Source organism: Neomonachus schauinslandi, chromosome 11, assembly GCF_002201575.2.
Source record: "Neomonachus schauinslandi chromosome 11, ASM220157v2, whole genome shotgun sequence".
In the NCBI taxonomy this organism is placed as follows: Eukaryota; Metazoa; Chordata; class Mammalia; order Carnivora; family Phocidae; genus Neomonachus; species Neomonachus schauinslandi.
In genome coordinates, this window is record NC_058413.1 from 38,897,924 (window position 1) to 38,919,904 (window position 21,981).

General features: G+C 55.8%; 1 protein-coding gene across 2 annotated transcripts in view; it reads left to right on the forward strand.

The window, feature by feature from the left end:
• Positions 1-21,981, forward strand: part of PTPN5 (protein tyrosine phosphatase non-receptor type 5) — a 36,473-nt gene extending 14,492 nt beyond the window's left edge. Inside the window, exons 3-14 of one of the 2 annotated variants that reach the window (XM_021685842.2) lie at positions 8,824-9,017; positions 9,570-9,677; positions 9,917-9,994; positions 10,477-10,718; positions 11,886-12,075; positions 14,396-14,480; positions 18,116-18,195; positions 18,380-18,517; positions 18,992-19,102; positions 21,136-21,296; positions 21,388-21,501; positions 21,888-21,981. In XM_021685842.2, coding sequence (XP_021541517.1) covers positions 8,824-9,017; positions 9,570-9,677; positions 9,917-9,994; positions 10,477-10,718; positions 11,886-12,075; positions 14,396-14,480; positions 18,116-18,195; positions 18,380-18,517; positions 18,992-19,102; positions 21,136-21,296; positions 21,388-21,501; positions 21,888-21,981 — 1,595 coding nt within the window. Of the gene's footprint in view, positions 1-8,823; positions 9,023-9,569; positions 9,678-9,882; positions 9,995-10,476; positions 10,719-11,885; positions 12,076-14,395; positions 14,481-18,115; positions 18,196-18,379; positions 18,518-18,991; positions 19,103-21,135; positions 21,297-21,387; positions 21,502-21,887 lie in introns of both variants that reach the window. The other variant, XM_021685843.2, reaches the window with a different exon arrangement.

A 21,981-nucleotide genomic window follows, 5' to 3' on the forward strand; every position in this document is an offset into this window, starting at 1 on the left:
GTGCGTGGAGGCTGCGGCGATAAGCAGGGGCCAACACATGCTGGGCCTTTATTATTGACCGTGACAAGGAGCTTGGTCTTTATCCTAAGAACAAGGTGAGACCATTGAATTTAATTAAAGCGGGGGCTCAGGTTTGTTTTTTAAAGATACCTATCTTTAGCATCTTTAGCACCGGCAGGGCCCTTAGAGACCCCTGGTCACGCTCTGAATTTACAGAAGGCCTCAGAGGCCCACAGGGCAGTGAGAGGCCCAGGGCCCCATCGCCTGGGAGAGGCAGAACTAGGACTGCCATTCCAGTCTCTTGATACTTTACCAACATCTTGAGCCTCCCTGGTTGCAGAGGGCCGACCGAGGATGGCGGCCTCTGAAGGCGTGGGATCTGTGGGCGCTGCTGTCCTGGGGAGTCTCGGGTCGCTCCTGCTCCCTTCCTACCACTGGACTTGCCTATACTTCTGAGGGCACTGACCAGGGCCCACCAAAAAACCCTAAGCCAGGACCCAGGCTTCTGCTGCCCTGGGGCCTTTGGCCTCAGCCCTTCAGATGCCCGCTGGCAGCCCCTGTGAAACTTGCCATGCTGGCGTAATGAGCGAGAACTGAGTGGAGGCGTTAAAGACACATATGTCAGTCCTGGTTCTGCCTCTCACCCTTTGAACCTCAGTTTCCTCATCTGTGAAATGGGCGGGTGAACCAAATGCCTCTCAAGTCTGTCCTTTCCTCCCCATGCATTTGCGTTGGTCAAAGTCTCAGGCACTTAGGACCTCTCATACCCCGTTGCCCCAGGGCCTCTCTGTCTGTTGTTTTAGTTCTCAGCGTGGGCAGCTGGCGGCGGGGGGGGGGGGGGCGCACCCTCAGAGTTTCATTGACCCTTTGCACCCTTGTACTTCTGGGCCTCCGCTCCGGAGAGGCACGAAGAACTAAGCCATTGTTTGCAGCAACAAAGCTGTTCGCAATTTCAGATAGAACCATTTTATTATATCCCATCCAAAGATTACTTGAGTTGTGTTTTGTTTTGAACGCTTGTTAGCATTCTGGATTTAATTAACTGGCAGAGACAACGCTGCTCCCTCTCCTCCCACCACCCTCAGCCCATGCCCACTCCATCCACCGACCCCGGTTGCCAGCCTACAGCCTCACAGCCTCTGCCCACGTGGGGTCAGGGCACCCATTGTCCTCCTGGGGGGCTCACCTGGCAGATGAAAGGGAAGTCCTTACTGCTGCCTCTCCCTCACTCTCCTCTCCCCTCCCCCCCTCCTCCTCCTCTCTGAATTGTGCTACTATTTATTGAGCGTTCACCATGTGTCGGGCACCAGACTAAGCGACTTGCATGTCTTACCTTATGGTATCCTCAAAATCCAGCAGACAAGTCTTACCGTATCTGTGGTCCAGAGGAGAGAGTAAGTCACTTACCCAAGGTCACGGAAGTCAGGCCTCAAACCGAAGTTTGTGTGACTCTTAAACTTTTGCCACAAAGCCTCTACAAAAAGCTACGTCCCTGGAAACAGAGCCACTTTGGGGAATAGGAAGAACTGCTGTTACAGCACACAAGAGACAGGTCCTGGAGATATTTCCTGTTACTTCAGTCGGCCTACTGAGAGCGTTCCCTCGTGGGTCCCATTCTCGCCCCCTGCCATGCCCCCTTCCCTAGCACAGCTTCTCAGCTGTCTGCAGACAGCCTCCAGCACCCCCGGCCCACCCCACCCCCACCTCGCCCTCTCCAGACTGAGCATCGGACCCCTGAGTTCCCAGACTTCTCATCTTCATCCCGAGCCTGCTTTTCTCTGCCCACCCTGCCCTTAGCAGAGCCTCCCCACCCCCACCCTGCCCCCATGCTGGGGTGTGATAGTGCTGTGGGAGCACTGTCCCCTCCATTCGGGGTCGCCCCTGTCCCCTCTGTTCTAGAATGGACTGAAGCTCTTTCCCAAGCTGACTCCCCCTGATAGGCAGGAGGAAGAAGCAATGGAGACCCAGCCAGGGGTGGGCAGCACAGGGTCTGGTTAGGAAGACAGATGCTGGAGCCCAGCTGCCCGGGTCTGAGGCCTGGCTCTGCCTTCCACGAGCCGTGATGGCCTTGAGCAAGTCACTGAACCTCCTGAACTCCTGTTTTCCTGTCGGTGAAAGAGGACAGTCCCTTTACCTACCTCCTGTGGTGGTTGTAAGACCTGAACGCGTGGGTATTGGTAAAGCCGTCACGGGGATGCGTGGCCCTGTGCCTTGTAGGCTGGTTAAGAGAATTGGCTTGGAGGAAGCCGAGCTTGCAGAGCCCCAGCCTCACACCCACAGGCTTGCACTCTGCGTCAGTCTGAGAACCAGGGTCCCTAGCTTGAAGCAAGTCACTGAGGAAAGTTCTGGAAAATTCTGCATCAGCCAGAAGGGAGCATAGTAGAGCTGCCCCCCACCTCTTTTGTGGTACGGATTGCTCACCTTGCTTGAGGTGAGCTCCCAGAACATCATAGATCATTTATCCCACGGGGTCTACGGTGCAGGTTCCCTCCTGCTGCATTGGCCTGTGTGCTGAATGTCAGGGTTAAGGGCTTCTTTTCAGTATTCAAATTTTCCTGAGCACCTACTATGTCTGATGCATTCATTCTCTCTCAGTCTTGCGCTCTCTCCACTCTCTTCTCTCTTGCTCTCTCCACAAGGCAGCCTCAGGGCAGCTAGATGTTTTTACACGACTCCTGAAGGTTTCCAGAGCACACATCCAAAGAGAAGCAGCAGAAGCTACATGGACTTTTCTAACCTAGTCTCAAGGGTCAGACATCATCTTCTGCCACATTCCCATCTTTAAGGCAATCATCCAGCTGGGGAGGTGGGAGGGGAGCGGGACATTTGTTCTTCGACCCAGCGACGGGAGGAATGTGGAGGAATTCACAGATGCATTTGAAAACCGCTATAGGAATCTAGTTATACAGAGGTTAAGCAGCCCACTTAAGTCATGTAGCTGATAAATTGTGAGCACCCATGTCCTAGTCCAGAATCTTCTTTTGCCAAAGTCGGTTTCCTGTTCCCAAGCCATCCTGCCTGGGGAGTGCAGCAGTGAGCAGGACTGGGGCCTTACCCTCAGCCAGTTTACCATCCGAGAGTGCGGGCTCACGGCCAGCCTCGTTCTTGCCATCGCACTGCCTCATTCTGTGGGTGTGCCGGCCTTCTTGCTCGCTGATCAGCAGGACTGATGAGGTGGGGGGCTGGTAGGGAGCCAGTGCCAACTTCTAGAACCCCACACCCACCATCAGTTTGCCTTTGCCCAGCAGAGCTAGATGTGTGTGTGTGTGCACGCACGTGCGTGCACGCCAGGGCTGTTCTCACGCCAAGGAGTCCTGCCGGTCAGCATTAGGATCAAGACACAAAACATCCCCAGAGCATAGAACAGGTGCTTGATGAATGTTTGTCAAATGAAAACATTATTTTGGTGACTCTTCTCACCTCCCAACGCATCCCCTCTGACTCCTAGTTTGCCTGCTACACGCCTCCCAAAAGGTAGCAGAAAATGGAGGCCAGCGCTCTAGCCTCTCCCGGGGAGGCCAGAGTCCTGGCCCATCGAGGCCAGGCTGTCTCTTTCCCCGGGCATGGCTGAGGAGTGTGATAATTGTGGCGGCAGAAATGGCTGATTAGGCCTCTTCCTTCTAGACTCTTCCACCCCTTCTCCATTCCCTGGGGGCACCTACTTCCCTTGGTTCTACATTCAGGGCTTATCCAAGCAAAATTTCAGAATAGGCTTGATTGGCCTGCCCTGCCTTGTCCCCTGGTGGGTTTCCAGAACTTGCTGTGGAATAGCAGAAAGATCATGGACAGTGGAGGCCCACAGACCTGGGACCAAATCCTAGTTCTGCTGCTTCCTGGCTCTGTGACCCTGAGGAAGCCACTTTCCCCTCTCTGGGCCTGAGTTTCCCCCTCTCAAATTAGCAGACCAGACCAGATGCCCCTTGGGGCCTGTCAGGCTCTGACCGTCACTGGTTCTAAGGGTCTGGTCGGGACTGGGTGTGATGATCCGTGGGTTAGGGCCCCTGTGAGGATGCGGGCATGGCTGGGAGGTCACTCCTGGCCATGTCTGGGAAAGGAGAAAAAGCTGAATGGGACAGAAGCTCCTTCATCATGTAAACAGGAACAGGCTGAGCCAGCCTTCTGCTCCAGTTCCGGTGGGCTGGCAGCCCGCGCGCTCCGAGGATGAGTCACTGACAGGAGCCGCCACGGTTCCAGAGCTCGGGTGGCGCCAACCCCAGGGCACACAGTAGCTGCAGAGTTTAATGGTGGGATTCAGGCGCTAGGTGACAGGAGAGGGATCACAGTGCTTCCACATGCCCCAGGTGAAATCTGAAGGCTGTTTGCTTGCAGGCCTTACCCAGGGTCCCTAGAGCTTTGGCCCAGGATACCGAGCGCCTGCCTTCCAGGGCTTCTTCCCGCCACGCTGTGTAGCCTTTGAGGAGCCATTAACCCTGGGGATCGGGGGGGGGAGTCAGGCACAAATGCACCACCCCCACCCCCACCCCCACCCCCTGCAGCTGGGTAGTGTTCAGGATTCCCCCAGACCCAGAGACTTCCTCCCTCCCTCCCTCCCAGGCTCTCACCACCTCCCTCCTTTGCTGCAGTGAGCCCTCCTGATAAGCAATATGGCAAAATGGAAAGATCACTCTGTGTCCGGAAGCCTTGGGTTGGAATCCCAGGTCTTCGCTTACTTGGGCAAGCCATTCGACCTCTCAGCCTCCATTTGCACGCCTGGAAAATCCCCTTCACCCTGCGCAAGAGGCAAGCCCAGGAGGAGCCCTGCGTTACATGGTTGTCAGCAAGCTGCCTCTGAGTCAGGGTTTCATGCGTGGCAAAGCAGCTTCCTCGCTGTGAACTATTGAAAAGTCAGCCTTTGACACAAGCAGCCGCCTCTCACCGACAAAACGACAAAACGGGGCTGATGATGCTAATGTCTACCTCACAGGGCTGCCGAGGGAAACAAACGCAAGTGCGTGAGCAGAAGCACTTTGGGAAGTGCGCAGACCCTGCCCGGGGAGGTGGCAGGACCACTCCCACAACAAGATAGCCCGTGGCAGCGTGGGCAGGGCAAGGATGGGAGCTGACATAATCTCAAGGAGCCAGACCAGAAGCCAAAAGGACAAATGGGGCCATGATCGCGGTGGTGCCTGCAGGTGGAGACTGTTTCGTTCACTGTTGTGTCCCCAGAGCCTGGCCCAGGGCTCGGCAAAGTGTATGGTTGGTGCTCAATCAGTGTGTGTTGGACTCGTGCCTGAATGAACAGAGAGGAAAAGAGAGACCACAGGGCACCTGGCAGTCCTGAGAGCCAGATGAATCCAACTGATGGGTATTCACTGAGCACCTGGGAGATGCTTACCTTTCAGAGCAGGGTTTACTGAGCAATTGTTCTGAGCAGAACGCAGACATTTAATTCAGGAAGATATGTTTTCAAAAACACAGTATATTCTGCATGTCATGTTGGAGGGGATCCACAGACGTCAAGCTAAGCACCTGTGATCTCGGGGGTGGGGAGCAGAGGTGTGTGATAGAAAGCAGTGGAAGTAGGGGAGCTGGAGACCAGGCTTGGGAACCGTCTCTCTTTTCGTCTCTGTTCATTCAGGCACAAGTCCAACACACACTGATTGAGCACCGACTGTATACTTTGCCGAGCCCTGGGCCAGGCTGTGGGAACACAACAGTGAACAATGAAAAAAAAACCACCTCTCGTTTCCCCCTCCTCCAAAGAACTGTTAACATCTGGCTTCTGTTCTTCCCATTTACCATGTCCAACATTTATTGAGCACTTACTGTATGCCAGGAGTTGGCCATGCCGCACACTTCGCAAGCAGTATCTCACATTAACTTCTCATCTTACGATGGGCATTTACCACCTTTTTATACGCACGTTTATACTCTCCTAATTTTTAAGGCCAAGGAGATTATACTCTTTTGTCACCTTGCCTTTCTCTATACCATCGAAATTTTCCTCCATGATATTAAATATTCATTTACAGAGTCCTTTATAATAGCAGCATGATGTTTTATTGCAGGCAGGTCCCACGCTCCTCAGACTGGGGTGCGTGTACCCCTGAGGGCAAAGCCACAGGATAAATTGTAGCGCATTTTCCTGAACGAGAAATTTGACTTGAAGCTTTGGCAGGGGAAAAAGCCCATTATTTTAATATCAAAACAAGTACAGATACACCACAGCATAGAACCCAGAGCACCCATGAATTTAAAAAAAAAAAGCAAGGTCCAAAATCATGTGAGCTTGCTGTTATTCTTCTAAAGACCCACGTCCTCTCTTCTGTGAGGATGGCAGAAACATCTGAGAGGCACCAAGTTCTAGTTCAAGCCCCTCTTTTTACAGAGAAGGAAACTGAGACCCAGGGAGAAGGAGGGATTGCCCAAGGTCCACAGTGTGTGCATTGCAGAGCCAAGCCAGGTGACCTCTGGGCCCCGGACCCCTCCCACCCTTCCAAATTTGGCATCACCCTTTGACTGCTTTTTCTGAGGGCGTGGGTGGAGACCTTGCCACTTGAGCAATCAAGCCTCTGTGTCTCCATCGTGGAAACTTCTGGCTTCCTGCAGGATCCATCCTTAGCAGCAGCTTTTTCTTTTTCACCTTGCTGGCCAGGATCTGAGCTGTGTGCTCATATAGGTAACGGGGCCCTACATAGGCAAAAGTGGATAACCTTAAAAAGTGACTCCCCCAGCACTTGGATTTTCCACTGAACGCAGTGGATTATGGGCATGTATCCACTGGTCTGTCTTTCCTATGAGGCTGGGAGCCTTCTGGAGGCAGGAATTATGTGCTAACATTATTGACATTTATTGAGCACCTACTAGATGCCAGGTGCCATGTTGAGTGTTTCATTTATAGTATTTACAGTCTTTGTCACGGCTTTTCAAGGAACGTATGATCATCCCCAGTTATCTGGTAAGAAAACTGAGTGACTGGTTAACACTGGCCTACCATCATGCACTCATTTGGTGTAAATATTTATCGCAGACGTACATGTCAGGACTTTGCTAGATGCTGTGGACAGTCATGATGAACAAAACGGACTCCACTCCTGCCCTCATGGAAATTACAGACAAGTGGGAGAGGTGATATTCAAGAAATAATTTTACAAACCACAGCCAGAGCCCATCTGTCTGCCTCGGTTTGAACCCGCCTTGATGACTTCTTAGCTAACTGACCAGGGGAGAGTCTTGTGCCCTCCCTGTACCTCATCTTCCTCTTCTATAAAATGACGATAATTGTCGTACTGACTTCATAGGAGTACTGTGCAGAGGGAAGACATTCACATGTATAAAGCACTCAGAGCGGGGCCTCCCACATTCCAGATGTATGGTTGCTGCTGGTGGTGTGGAGAGGCAGGTGGTGCTAGGCGAATGTGACGGGAGGACCGACTTCAGGTGACATCTGATGTGAGTTCTATAAGGTGAAGAGGAGTTAACTTGGCAGAGTGGGGGGCGGGGGCAGGGGAGCAGGAGGTTGGAGGGTTCCAGGCAGAGGGAATAGCAGGTACAAAGCATGGGGGGCGGCGTGCAGAGCAAGTAGGTGAGCTCACCTGAGGAACTGCGAGGAGTGTGGCTGGATCACATTACGTGGGGAGCCACACCAGGTCAGCATCTAGGAGGAAGAACCTGGGATACACATAGAGCTGTCACCAGGACCTGGGCCCATTGCACCGCACTGGTGATCCAGGCCGTGGGAGATGCTCAGTAAACGTTTGTCCAGTGGGCAAGCAAGCACGTGGACAAAAACCTGTTGGCCTCACGTGGCCTTGGCTATGGGTGTTCTGTTGTCACCCAACTAGGAAAGGAGTCCATTGTCCCATTTACGCAGTGCTGTGGGGACAGCCCCATCCCGCTGTCAAGCTGTTACACGTCCATTTTGCTACCCCCCCTCTTCTTGGCAGTAGGGTCAACCATACGGGTTCTGATGGGGGACATCCAACACCGGGGACTCACCAAAGTGGATGCCGATAGAATCCCTACGGCCAGGGCCTTAGATCTAAGCCAGTGGTGTTCACACATTTTTACTCGTGGAACCCTGTGTTGACATAATCTGAGAAGGAACTCAGGGTATGGAACGGGGACAAGCAGTTTCACACCTAGGACTCAGAGCTCTTGGTAACACCCAGTGCGCCTGAGAAAGCACCAGGGCTCCGGGAAGCAGTATGGGAACCAAGAGTCGAGCTGAACTTCTGTTTCCCAGGTGTGGAAACTGAAGCCCAGAGAGGGGGTGACTCTCCCACGGTCACACAACTAGGGACAGACCCAGAACTAGATCGAGACACTTGATACCAATTCTACTACACCAAGATTTCCCTCCACACCACCCTAGCCGCCCCCACAGTGTGGCGCCTTGAGGCAGGGAAGGGGCACACGGCTGGGATCTTGTCCAGGGTCCAGCCTCTGGCCCCAGTCAAGGCACAGACCGCAAGAGACAAAAATCTGGAAGGCAGGCGTGGGAAGGCTGTTCGGGGTCACGGCCTGGTTATGCCATGTCTTTCCCCCCCCCCTCTCTTAATTGAGTTTGAGGTGGTGGTTTTTTGTTTCCTTAAGAAATGGAAAAGAATGAAACTGCGTAAACACAGCGATGTTAACTCCCTGAAAAACCTCCTGCCATTTTAACTCTGTTACTGGAGAAATAAAAGAGAAATAATTTGTCCACCCACACTTAGCTCTTTCTGACGAAGGTAGGTGAATATTGCTTTGCTAATCGAGGGTGACGGCTGGAAGTGGAGCCGCACTGACTGATCCCAGCCTGAGAAGAAGCCACAGCTACCCCAGAAGGAGCGGCCCGCCGCGGCTGCCGGGCCCGGGTCACCAGCGCGTGTCCGCCCTCCACAGGTGTCCCCCAGCCGGTAGTGATGGAGGCGCTGGACCAGGCCGAAGGGCTCGTGGACGCGCCGAGAGAGATGCCACCGCCCCCACCGCCTCCGCCGCCCTCAGAGCCTGCTCAGAAGCCGCCACCTCGCGGCGCCGGGAGCCACTCCCTCACTGTCAGGAACAGCCTGTGCCTGTTGGCTGCCTCCCAGTTCCTGGTAAGGTGATCTCAGGCCTGACCAGGGTCTGCAGAGAGGGCAGGTGGAGGGACGGCCCGCCACGCCCCCGCCAAGATGGCCACCCGGGGATCGTGGGGGATGAGGGGCCTTCCCGGTGCCCCTCGGTGCCTCGAAGCTCTCGGGCCGGTGTGCGGAGGAGGCTGGAGTTCTCAGCTACAGAGCTAAGACCCTCACAGCCTGGCCTTCCCTAACGCGAGGAGCAGGAACTTAGGCCTCCCCAGCAGCCAGGCCTGCGGGGGGCCTCTCTGAGGACTTCCCGTCTATGGAGATATCTCGGGGGAAACTTTTCCTTTTATGTATGTGCCTGGTGGGGGAGGGGAGGTCCCCCCTGGGAAGGGCTTCATCTTGGCTCCCTCCAGTCAGCTTTTCTGCAGGGACAGTCCTGAGGCCTTCATGCACACAGTACCTGGGCTCTTCCCTCAGCTGTGCAGTCTGGGGGGCTAGGCTGAGGCTGCAGGTGAGCTCTGCAGGGGGAACGGGGGCAAGGAGCCCAGGCTCCAATCTCAGTCCGCTCCCCCCTGGCTGCCCCAGCTTGCCTGCGGGGTGCTCTGGCTCAGCGGTTATGGGCCCGTCTGGTCACAGAATGCCACAGACCTCATCTCCTCCTTGCTCACACTCCTGGAACAGCCGGGACCCATGGTGAGTAAACTCCAGGGAGCTCCCAGGTAGGACAGAGCTATTGGGGGCCTCCAATGTCACCAACCCCTGGATGGGGCTTCTCTGAGTTCAGAAGATACTTCCACACCCTTGAAACCCTTCTCCCTGCTCCCCACCCACTCCTGCTCGGCGGCTTTCAGAGCCTCGGTTTTGTCACCGTAGGAATAGATGAGAACTGCGTCCCCAGCACCCCCCTGACTTGTTTGTCTCATGTTCCCCAGGCCTGGCTGGGTGTTGGGACCTGGGAAATCCCCAGTCTGCTGCTGGTCACTCTGTCTGTGATCCTCATTACCACCGTGGTAAGGTGCCTCCTGACCTGACCTCAGTGCTCCCTTCCTCTGACCCTGAGGCCCAGTCCCCACCAGCTCCCATTTGCTCTCCAAGCTAGATGTTTCAGGTAGGGGCAAGGACAGGGTGTCTATCTCCTTCCACCAGTGTGCCCAGCCTGGGATGAGGGGCACCTTCTTCTTGAAAATGGGTTTGCAGTGTTCTAGGCTGAGGGAAGGACTAAGGCCCGAGAAGACTAGGGTAGGAGCCCCACACCCCACCAAGAAGACCTCAGTCCACAAGAAACTGAGGGTTGCCAGGGGAGGGGGCAGGGGGTAAGGTGGGGGCTGGAACCTCCCATCTAGGTGAAGGATAGTGCCATGCAGACCGCTCCCAGGAGGGCAGGGCTGTTTTAGACTCACTGAGGGCAGGGGGCTCAATCTCATGGATACCCCATTACTCAGGGGCTAGCCAACATGGTCCCAGGTCCATGATACTGTATCTTCCCAACTAGGCGTGGCACCTCCTGAGGACTCCTCCAGAGCCACACACTGCAGTGCCCCCTGAGGATAGGCGCCAGTCAGTGAGCCGCCAGCCCTCCTTCACCTACTCAGAGTGGATGGAAGAGAAGGTCGAGGATGACTTCCTGGACCTAGACCCCGTCCCTGAGACTCCTGTGTTTGACTGCATGATGGACATCAAGCCTGAGGCTGACCCTGCCTCACTGACTGTCAAGTCCATGGGTCTACAGGAAAGGTGGGAAGGGGGGAGGAGGGGTGGGCTGCGTGGGCTCTTGAGCTCTCAGCTCCCCGCCAGAAGGGCAGGTGCCTGACTCTGACTCCAGTGGCCAGGACAGAGCCAGCCTCGTGGTTTAGCCAGTGTAGACACATGCTCCCCAAGTCTGATTCACATAGATCAGAACGCCCCAAGGTAAATACTGTTGCTGCACACGAGCACACGGCATACCTGTGTGCACACTCACACAAAAACTCCTGTACTCAAGTAAGTTTGGGTAGGTTCCTTTATTACAGGACTTGTCAGGGCCTTCAACATGCTTGTGTTCATTGTAAATCAACAAGGGGGTAGCATGTGGCATTCCTCAAAGTCTGTTGACCCCAGAACCCTGCTTTTATAGAGTGTCCCATAGGGTTCCCGAGAGCATACTTTGGGAGGTGTCAGCACCTTCTTTTCAGAGCCCCGTTGGGTAAGCCAGATCACACCAGGTTTGCGTTATCTACACGATGTTGTGGAAGAAGCACTAAATGAGGAGTCAGAAAACCTAGCTTTTCGTCCCAGCTCTGCCATCGCCTTACTGTGTGAGCTTGGGCAATTCTTGTCCTCTCTCTGGGACTCAGTTTCCCTTCCTATATAATGAGGGCTTTTCAACTGTCCTGTGCCTTAGACACTGAATATGGTGGAGCTTGTCTAGTGCAGACATCTTTGCAGTTGCTGTGCTGCCCGGGACTCCCTCTTCCCCTGATAGCCGAGGGACCTGGCCTCTCCTGGGTGAGATGTCCGTGACTCCTTGGCAGCCTCACCCAGGACTCGTGGGGCCAAGGCCATGATGCACAGGGTAGAGCCCTGCTTCTCTGCTGTAGGCAGGTGCCCTGTCTCATGACTTCCTGGGGCCACAGGGCTGGGAACTGCCTCCAGCAGTGGCAGAGGAGAGTCCAGGGAGGGCTGTGTTGAGATTGCCTTGGATGGAACCTCTGGAACTGGAGCCCCAAGCCTCCCGCAGTTAGCGACTCCGCGGCAGGAGACAGGGAGTCAGGCCTCAGCCTTGGGGCTGAGCCTCGTGCTCCTCATGCAGGGGTGCTGTCCCCCCTCCCACTCCTCTCCTGGGTGCCACCCTGCTCCCACCCTGGATCTCTCCTGCCTCATCTTCCCACCTCTGAGACGCGTTCCCTTTCCCGGTCCTTCCAGGAGGGGCTCCAACGTCTCCCTGACCCTGGACATGTGCACGCCAGGCTGCAGTGAGGAGGGCTTTGGCTATCTCATGTCCCCACGTGAGGAGTCAGCCCGTGAGTACCTGCTCAGCGCCTCCCAGGTCCTGCAGGCCGAGGAGCTTCACGAGAAGGCCCTGGACCCCTTCCTGCTGCAGGCAGAATTCTTTGTGAGTCCCCCTGAGTCAGCCGTCCACAGCGGGCAGACCTTTCGGCTCACATCAGTCACGCACCCAGCCAGGCAGTGGTGCGGGGTGTCCAGAACCCGGCACCTCATAGACTGATGTCATTTCCTTATCCGCTCTCCTGCCGTCTTGGGCAAGCTGCTTCCCCTCTGAGCCTCAGTTTCCTCATCTGGAAGGTGGGGATAAAAATCATTGGGGTGTTGCAAGGACTAAGGAGATGGCTGACGTGTGCAGAGCACTCAGCGCAGTGACTGGTGTCCAGTGGCATCCCCAAGTCCTTACTGCCCAGTACTGTGCTTTGAAAGTGATGGAAAGCCTTCCTTCTGACTCTCCTGCCTTCCTCCCCTCCTCCTGCCCCACATCTCTGAGCATTATTCATCCTCTGACAATTCTCCAGTCACTTCCCCACCCCAGACCCCTGCAAGAGCCTCCAGCTGCCTCCTGTTGGACTGTGAGGAACCCAATAAGTGACCTCTCTGCTTTGCCTGCCTGAGCACTCAGCCAGTCGTTAGCTAAGATGTAGGAGGTGACAATATCACCTTTATTTTTGATGATGAAAGCTAAGCTTGAAATGAGGCTTAGGTGTGTAGCAATAGCGAGCTTCCTGATAACCAGGAATTAAGTTTTCTACCCACCCCAGGAGGTGCACCCCTATATTTCTTTCTCTGCAGGAGGGTCCCCAAAAGAGGAGGAAGGAAGGGGCTTGGGCCCAAAAGTGTGTTCCTCACTCGAACTCACCCATCTGGTAACTCGCCCACCAGTGTGGGCAGGAATGGGCAAGAGGCCATGAGTATTTGGGGAGAGTCTCTCCTGGGAGAAGCCAGGGGGATGGGGCAGCCATGTGCTTCCCTCAACTTCCCTTGCCCAGGCCACCTTGCCTCCTACCTGGACCTGATGGCTATTTCTTCTAAGAAAACCTCTGCCACCCTCCGACCCACTGCTCCACATTCTCCAGGGCTGGGCATGGCCTGTCCTAACCCGAGTTGGGCCAGCCTCCCACCCCTACAGGAACTGTCCACTTCAAACTGGACCACCACCCCAGGCCTTCCTCTTCCCGTTCCTCCACTCACATCATCCCCCCACTGGATGCTTTCAGAAAGCCTTCCTCTACCACCCCAGCCTCAGCTTTGCTGTGTGCTCCCATCACCCTCACCTCCCCTTGAAGAAAGGGCTTGCATCCTATTTGGTGTTTCCTGTTCAGTAGATCATTGTTGATTTTGCCCAGAGACAGAGGAACACAGCCTTTACCCTCACTCCATGGGCACTTTTGTACATCTCGGTTTTGCGGGGGGGAGGTTTTGGATTCTCATAATAACCCTAGAAATTGAGTGTAGTGATTCTTGAAGCCCATACTTACTATGTCCTGAAACCGTGGACACCATGAACCTGTCTGTAGTCAGGCACTGAGCAGTGTGGACAGGTGGAGGGGGGAGCGAAGAAGCCAGAGGCACTGGGGAGTCACCCCAAGAACAGTGGGGAGGGGGTAAGGGGGAATCTTAAAGGCCGGGAACTGTTTGGACAGATGGAGAAGGGTGGGACCAGTGCTCCCGACCCACAGAAGGTCAGAAGGAATGCTGGGAGCTCAGACTTGGAGGCAGGAGGGCGAGGGGCACATTCACAGCAGGGAAGAGACTGGCCTGTAATTGGAGAGCGGGTCCCCGAGAACAGCCCTGGGGAAAACAAAGACCAGATCCCAGGCCACCTCGCATGCCAGGCAGAGGACTTTGGACCTGGGGCTTTTGACACAGAGCTTGACTGGGAGGCACAAACACATCCCTGGGGACTCAGAAGGAGGCTTCTTTCCTGCTGGAGCATTGGGGAAGGCTTCTTGGAGGAGGTGGCATTTAAGGTGGAGGGCAGAGGAACGGGGTGGATGTTCCCACAAAGTGAGCAGCACAAGCCGAGCTCCTGGAGGTGGGAATGCCCAGGGCAGGAACTCGGATCAGCAAAGCCACTCAGGTTGGCCGCGGCACCCGGAGTGTGATAGAAGGCAGTGATGGGCCGGGTCACTTTTTCTCTTGTTCCTCGTTCACCAACCATTTACTGAGCATCTGCTATGTGCCAGGCTGGCCCCGGATCAACAATAGTAATAATAACAGTTATTATACACTCACTATGTGCCAGGCACTGTCCTAAGTGTTTTTTGTGTGCACTGACTCGTTTACTAGTAAACGTTCACTGAAGGAATGTATGCACCCCAGCAAACATGGACGGGACTAGAAGTTCGGGGCCCACCAGTGCCAGAGTCAAACGTCTGTGAGAGGCAGCCCACATCTGCTAACACCCCCATGTCCTCCTCTTGCAGGAAATCCCCATGAACTTTGTGGATCCGAAGGAGTATGACATCCCTGGGCTGGTGCGGAAGAACCGGTACAAAACCATCCTTCCCAGTGAGTACTCACTGCCCCAGGGGGTGGGGACACGCTCACCCTCGCCTCGGTGCTCCTTGCCCTGAGGAAGACCTCAACCCCAGAGCTAGGCCTCCAGGGTCATGAGGAGAAGAGAAAGAGGGCTGTGGGTACCCGGTGAAGGGAAAGGACCCCCCCCCCCCCCGCCTTGTGAGGGCAGGGGTGAGTTCATTCCTTCACCCTTGCCCTGGCTATGCTTGGCTCTGGAAACTCCAAGAGAAAGAATGAGGGTAATAGCAGCTGCTAGACAGGAGTTTAAAGGCCTCTTTATCTCTTCGGAGATAGAGATAAGAGGGGGAGATTTTAAAGAGGGGGGAAATAAGGCTCAGAGAGGTTAAGTGGCTCATCCACAATCACACAGCTAGGAAGCGCAGAACTGAGTTTCAGTCTGGGCCTCTTTGACCCCGGAATCGGGCTGTTTTGTCTACCTTGAGTCGAGTTTGGTCAGACTGAGTCCTCTTAACAGGAAGAACCACCCGCACAAGGAAATGAGCTCCCCGTCAGATGGTGAGCTCCCCGTCACTCGGGGTGTTCAAGTGAAGCTGCACGATCAATCCCCTGGCAGATCTGAGAGGGATTTTCCTCCTTCGAGGGCAGTTAGACCAGGTGCCCTAATGTTCCTCTTTCAGTCCTGGGGTGTCATTTTCAGATAGCTTTCATCAAGCCCCTGTCTGCCTATCACCCCTGCCAAGTTCTGGCCCCAGGCTGGCTTAGGGGGTGACTTGTTGAAAGTGAATCCCCACCAACCTACTCCACTCAGTTTGTGGAGTAACGAGGCTTTGAAAAAGCAGTTGTGCCCTCAGCATCTCCAACAACATGTAAGATGTCAGGACTTATTTTTAACTTTTAAAATATCGACTTGTGGTTGCTATGGTTACACCATCTCTAGGTAGTTCCGGTTAAACAAAGCACCATTTAAGGCCAGGATGCATTATTCAGGGCTGCTCACCTCTTTCCTCATCTTGTCACCCTCCAACCAACCAGCCCCCTGTAGCGGGAGGGGCTCAGGTCCCCCAGAACCTAGGGCTTTGCTGCTTGCTCAGAATGGTCCCTGGGGGAGGGTGGGAGCCAGGCCACCACTCCTCCTGGTCCCCACTGGATTGCTGAGAGGTCTTGAGCCACTTCAACCATGCTCTGAGCCTCCAGGCCCTGGAGCCCCACAGAGCATCCTCCGTGGCCCCAAGAATTGACCCTGTGCCTCAGAGACTGGGACCAGCACGGGGGTGTGTGGGACAGAGGGCGTGTCAGATGTGACAGAGGCCTGCCAGATCCAGGACACCCTGAAGCTTGTTCTCTCATTCATTTGGCGCACATCGGCTGAACCTCCGCCCCAGGGACTGGGGATTGAGGCATGAATGAGAGACAGGGAGTTCACAGTCTAATGGAAGAATCAGACCCGTGGGCAGTTACAGGACAGAATGACCAGTAACCCAGCTGGCAGCACTGAAGACAAGATATGGGGGAGCAATTTCTGTCCCATTTGCCACTGTGCCCCAAGTACCAAAATAGGGCCTGGCACATAGTAGACATTCTGCTCCTATTTGAATGAGGGAGGGAGGGAGGGAATGAAGGAAGGAAGGAAGGAAGGAATGTCTCTCAGATCAGCTCTCCCTCTCCATCCTCACTGCCATATGACTTTTGGGGGGTCAGGGCATCTATATTGCCCAGTTCCAGGAGCACAGTGGCATAGACTGCATTGACATAAGGCCCCTGGAGTTGTGCCAGGCAGTAATCTCCTGACGGGTCTCCTGAGTCCTGTACTCTCCCCTCCTATCCTTCATCTACCATTATCACAGAAATGGTGCAAAACAGAAATCCATTTGTGTCCTTCTCCTCCTTAAACACTGTCATTGTCACCCTTTAATCCTCGGGTTTCGATAAGCATGGTTTATAAGACCCTCTGACAGTTGGTTCCTCTGCAGCTCATGGCTCCATCCCCCACCCTGCCCTGTGCCCTGGAATCGGACAGAATGGTGTTCCCTACTCCTGTTCCTACTGGGCCTTCACACCCAGCCCGGTTGCTGTCAGACCACCCACTGCTTGCCTGCCTGCAGTACTTGGGGGCAGGGACCCATCTTATTTGTTGGGGAGTCCCTACGCTCAAGCACAGCACCAGGCACAGAGGCAGTACTCAGGGGGGTCACCGTGCCCACAGTGGTTCTTTAATACCAAAGGCCCTGGTGTCTGGCCCGAGGGTGCTGTGCCCACTTCTGGCCCCTAATCTGGGCAGGCACCGGCAAGAAGCGAGCCGGCCCCTCAGCACTCCCTGCTCCTTTCTTCTGCCGGCCACCCAGTGTCCCCTGCCCTTCCCCTCCCTTCTCTGCTGCCTGGCCCCCAGATCAGCCGCCAGGACCTCAGGCCTTGGGGCTGGGCATGAAAGGGCTGGAGAGCAGAGGCTTGTGAGTGTCACCTGCTTTTCCTCCCCGGTTTGGGATCCTCTCTACCTGGGGACTTTCTAGGGAAGCTGGTAATAATGGCAGTCGTAACAGCTCTGTGCTACATGGTGTGTGCTGGGCTCAGTTACCGATCTCGAGTTACCATTCGCTCCTTTCACCTTTACAAGACGAGCAGGGCTAGGATGGAAGGGATGTCCCCAGGTCGTAGACGCGGCACGGGGAAACTAAGCTGACACTGCCAGCAAGTCACAGCAAGTCACAGCGTCAGGACTCGAACCCAGCTCTCGGCTCCCCTGTCCTGCCTTGGAGAGCCCCAGCCTGGGTGCTGGAAGCGTCTTCCGTTCGGCCCTCCCTATTCGGGAGAGAAAGGGATAGGACAGGGAGCTGGTGACAGAGCCAGAGCAGGAGCCAGGGCCCGGGCCCCCAGCCACCTCCCTGCCCACCGCGCGCAGCCTCGCCGTCTCCGTCCCAGCCTCTGCCCTGACACAAGAGTCCATTCAGGGAGGCTCTAGCTGGAACGAAACAGATTCTACTCCAGGGAGAGGAGCAGGAGGCTGTTGAGACTCTAACTGCGGGACTGGACATGTGAATAGATTGGAAAAAAAGATAAAAAGCCGGCGTGCCCACTCCCTCTGCTGCTGGATCACAGGCGTGGAAGGCTCCACGCCCCCCATCCCTGTGCTCTCCCTCAGCTTTCTACCCCCAAATCCCAACAGCCCTTTGTATTTATACTTTACGGTTTACATCACACCTTCCCAGCTGTTTTTTTATTTATCTTCCCAACAACCTAGGAAGTAGGCAGCTTTAGCCCCGGGTTACAGATAGGAAAATTGAGGCTTAGGAGGGCCGTGTGCTTTTCAAGCGGACCCAGCACGTCAGTGACCGTGTGCGTCCAAACGCTTGCTGCCCCTGCTGCCCGGGATGCGTGCCCTACGTCGTTCTTTTCTTGACTTAGCTCTGTCCTCTCCAGAACATGAGGCACGGGGAGCCCAGGGAAGCCTACGGGACGCAGGCAGGGGGCAGACACTGATGCTACGGAGGTGGAGAGCCAGGGCCACGGAGATGGGCCAGTGTTTTGCTAGTGGGCAGGGGAAGGAGGAACTTCAAGAATCCCAGAAGAAATGCGGGTGGCCTGCAGTGGGCCAGAGAAGATGGGCCCTGCCCTAGAGGGGTTGTCGCACCTGTCAAAATACCAGCCTCACCTGTCTCCCCCCACCCCAGACCCCCACAGCAGAGTGTGTCTGACCTCACCAGACCCTGACGACCCTCTGAGTTCCTACATCAATGCCAACTACATCCGGGTACGTAGCCCCATCCAAGTGACCTCTCCCTGAGAGGGAGGCCCGAGCCCACAGGATCCGTCCTCCCGCTTGTCCCTAAGCCAGCGTGGCTCCCGCCAGCACCCCCGGGAAGGGCCTGAGTGTGGGGACTGGGCCCAGGGAACACGGTGTCCGACCCTGACAGCCTGGGCTTGGCTGGCCGCAGGGCTATGGTGGGGAGGAGAAGGTGTACATCGCCACTCAGGGACCCATCGTCAGCACAGTCGGTGACTTCTGGCGCATGGTGTGGCAAGAGCACACGCCCATCATCGTCATGATCACCAACATCGAGGAGATGAACGAGGTAGGCACCCCTGTGCTGTTCCCAGGTGTCTGCCGCTTTGTGCCCTTTGCTGAGCATCTGTTTCCATATTAGTCCTGACAACAGTCTTGGGAGGTTAGGAGCCTGCGGCCAAGGAGGGGAAATGGGAGGCTAAGCAGGGTTAGGTCATCTGCTCAGGGCCACAGAGATGGGTCGACCTCCGGAAACACGCTGCTCTGCCCCCACCCCCAGCCAGGGCTAGCTCTGGTGGCTCTTGTGCTCATGCCAGGCCAGCCCAGTTAATCGAATCCCCAGAAGAGTCCTTCGAAGTAGGTATTACTTCCATTTTCCAGATGAGGGACCTGAGGCTCAAAAGGGGCATTTGAACCCAGTGCTCTCTGACTGCAAACCTGTTGCCCTTTTGTATCTTGCCCCGCTGGCCCTGGTAGGGCACTAGGGAGACAGGGTGTGGGGGGGGCACTGGGAGTGTATGCAGCCTGCTCTGGGCCCCTGCAGAAATGCACTGAGTACTGGCCGGAGAAGCAGGTGATGTACGACGGTGTGGAGATCATCGTGCAGAAAGTCATTCATACTGAGGATTACCGGCTGCGACTCATCTCCCTCAGGGTGAGGCCAGGGGCTGGGCTGGGCTGGGAGGATGAGGGACAGGGTCATGACTGGGGACGCCACAGATCACAGGGTCCAAGAGTTCACTGTAGCTGAAATCCAGGCCCGTGCCTTCTCAGGATGTACCGATAAGCAGGGATGAGGGAGGGGTGAAAAGACTTGAGGGCCAGAGGCAGGATGAAACCTCAGTTGCATTTAATGCTCTTAGATTCTCTGTCTACACTGTCATTCTGAATGCCTTCCAACTCTGCTTAAGATACACTCAAGTCCAGGACTGCCTGGATAAGGGATCTCCAACAGCCTCCAGCACTGTCCTTAAAACGGAAGGTCCCTTGGTAACGTTGAGGTCCTGTAGTATGCAATCCGTCCACCAGAGGGCAGGCACTCCTTGCTGCATTTGGGTTTCACAGGGAAGTGATGCTTAACAAAACATCCCAGAAGAAGGGGGGAAGGTACCCTCCCACCCTGAAGTTGTGCTTCTTCCAGGCTCAGCATAATAGAGGAGATTGTTCCTTTGGAGTCAGGAGGATTAATGGGTTCTGTTTTTGAGAAATAAGACCCATGTTACGGGAAGGTAGAGCCCAGTGTAATAACCCCACAGGTTGGAAGAGGTGAGCCAGGCACCAGGAAGCTGTGCTCTATCCAGAAACAGTCAGAAGTCTACTGACACTGGCAGCTTCAGGGTCAAACTCAAGGCCTGAAACTTGTCCCCTCTGAGCTGCCCTCTCCCACTGGAGAAGGTAGAAGGTGGGGTGTCAAAGCACTCAGCCCCAGAAGGGCAGTGGCCACATGAGCAGCTCTGAGATCTAGGCCTTGCTGGGGGCATGAGAGGGCCAGGGGGTGGGGGCAGAGGCTCTGGTAGCCGTCACAGCCAGATAACCTAGGTGCTCAAGGAACCAGCTTCCTGCTTCCCTGGAAGGAGGCTGAAGTGAGGTGAGGGCTGCCTCATTGTCTCAGTGCCATGGGACAACTTGTCCCTGAGTCTTTACAAGCGCCTGCCCTAAGCCTCATTCTGGGTTGGGTACTGGGAACACAGAGCTGTCCAAAGCCTGGACTCTCTCCTAAAGGAGCACCCATAGATGGTAAGTACCAAGCTAGAGATAGGCAAGAAGACAGAAGACGGACACTCTGTTAGGGTGCTCAAGGAGGGCTTCCTGGAAGTGGTGGTGCTGACTGGGGTTTTGCGGGATGAGTAAGAGTTGACTGGGGGGCAAACAAGTGGGAAGAACATTCCAGGCAGAGGAAAAAAAGAAAGAAAGGCATGGAAGATAGAATAGCCATGAGAGTGTGGGGGAGGAGGGCAGAGGTTTTATCTACAGACCATTTGGAATGCAGGAGCATTGAATACGAGTATACAGGGGTAGGAGAAGGGCCTGGAGGGCTAGACTCTGGACAATGGGTCTTATTTGCCAGACTGAAGACTGAGAAGGATGGGTTTTATTTGGAAAGAAGCAGGAGCCCTGAGAGGGTTCTGAGCAGGAGAGTGGCATGTCCAGACTGGTGCTGCAGACAAAGCCCGCTTGACCTCGGTGGGGAGGGAGCAGTCAGGGAGGAGTGAGAGATGGCGGAGATGGTAAAGGCCAAAGTGGAGGTGGTACTGGAGGAGAGGAGAGAAAACTGACAAGACTTGCTGGGAGTGGGCAGGCGGAGCAGGGCGGTCATGGGAGAGGGAGAGTCCTGGTGCTCCGTGTCATGGGACTAACAGGTGACTGGGCAGTTTGTTAAGATAAAGAACCAGAGGACAGGAGTGGATTGGAGAGGGACTCTCTGCCTCTCTTGGCTGATCCTGGAGTTGTTGGGGCAGAACTGACCAGTGAAGACCATTGCCTGTGTTACTGACCAGCTTCCACCACCAAGCTGGATTTGGGTCTCTGATGCCACTGAGCCATATACGCTGTAGACGGCAGAGGCCATCGGTCCCACTCCCTGGGTCCTCCTCGCTGTGTTCTTGCCGCTCCCATCCCATCTCTGGGCTGGTTTGTGGGTTCTAAGCGTTCACATGTACCTGGGGTGGGTCTCTGTCTCCTGGACAGAGCGGGACCGAAGAGCGAGGCCTGAAGCATTACTGGTTCACATCCTGGCCTGACCAGAAGACCCCCGACCGGGCGCCCCCACTCCTGCACCTGGTGCAGGAGGTGGAGGAGGCAGCCCAGCAGGAGGGGCCCCGCTGTGCCCCCATCATCGTCCACTGCAGGTGGGTCCTCGCAGCCGGCCCCCTGGGCAGGGCGGCCTCCCTACTCCCGAAGCCGCCCCGTTCCTTACCCCGGCGTCCCTTCTGCTCTCAGTGCGGGGATCGGCAGGACGGGCTGCTTCATCGCCACCAGCATCTGCTGCCAGCAGCTGCGCCAGGAGGGCGTGGTGGACATCCTTAAGACCACGTGCCAGCTCCGTCAGGACAGGTCAGCCCGGGCGCACGGGGCGCACAGGGCGCCGGAGTCCGGGGCGGCAGGGCTGACGGGCCGGGCACACAGCCTGGCAGATAGGGCGTGGAGGGGACGGATGGGGAGAGCTGGATCCGGACAGCTGGGGGCCTGACGGGGAGGGAGAAGCAGCACTGCTGGTGAGCAGAGGGGAGGGGGGCGGCTAGGGGTGGAGGGGCCTGTCATCCCTGGCCCTGCTCTCCTATCCCGGCAGAGCTGGGAGGGGCAGGAAGGAGCAGAGGGGCGTGGCTGGCAGGGAGGGCAAGACAGGCCCCTCGCGAATGACTGGTAGTCATGGGTTTGGGGGCGCCCCCCCCAGCCCATCCGTCCACAGCCCCATGTCCACCGTGTGTCTCTGCCCCCAGGGGCGGCATGATCCAGACATGCGAGCAATACCAGTTTGTGCACCATGTCATGAGCCTCTACGAGAAGCAGCTGTCCCGCCAGTCCCCAGAGTGA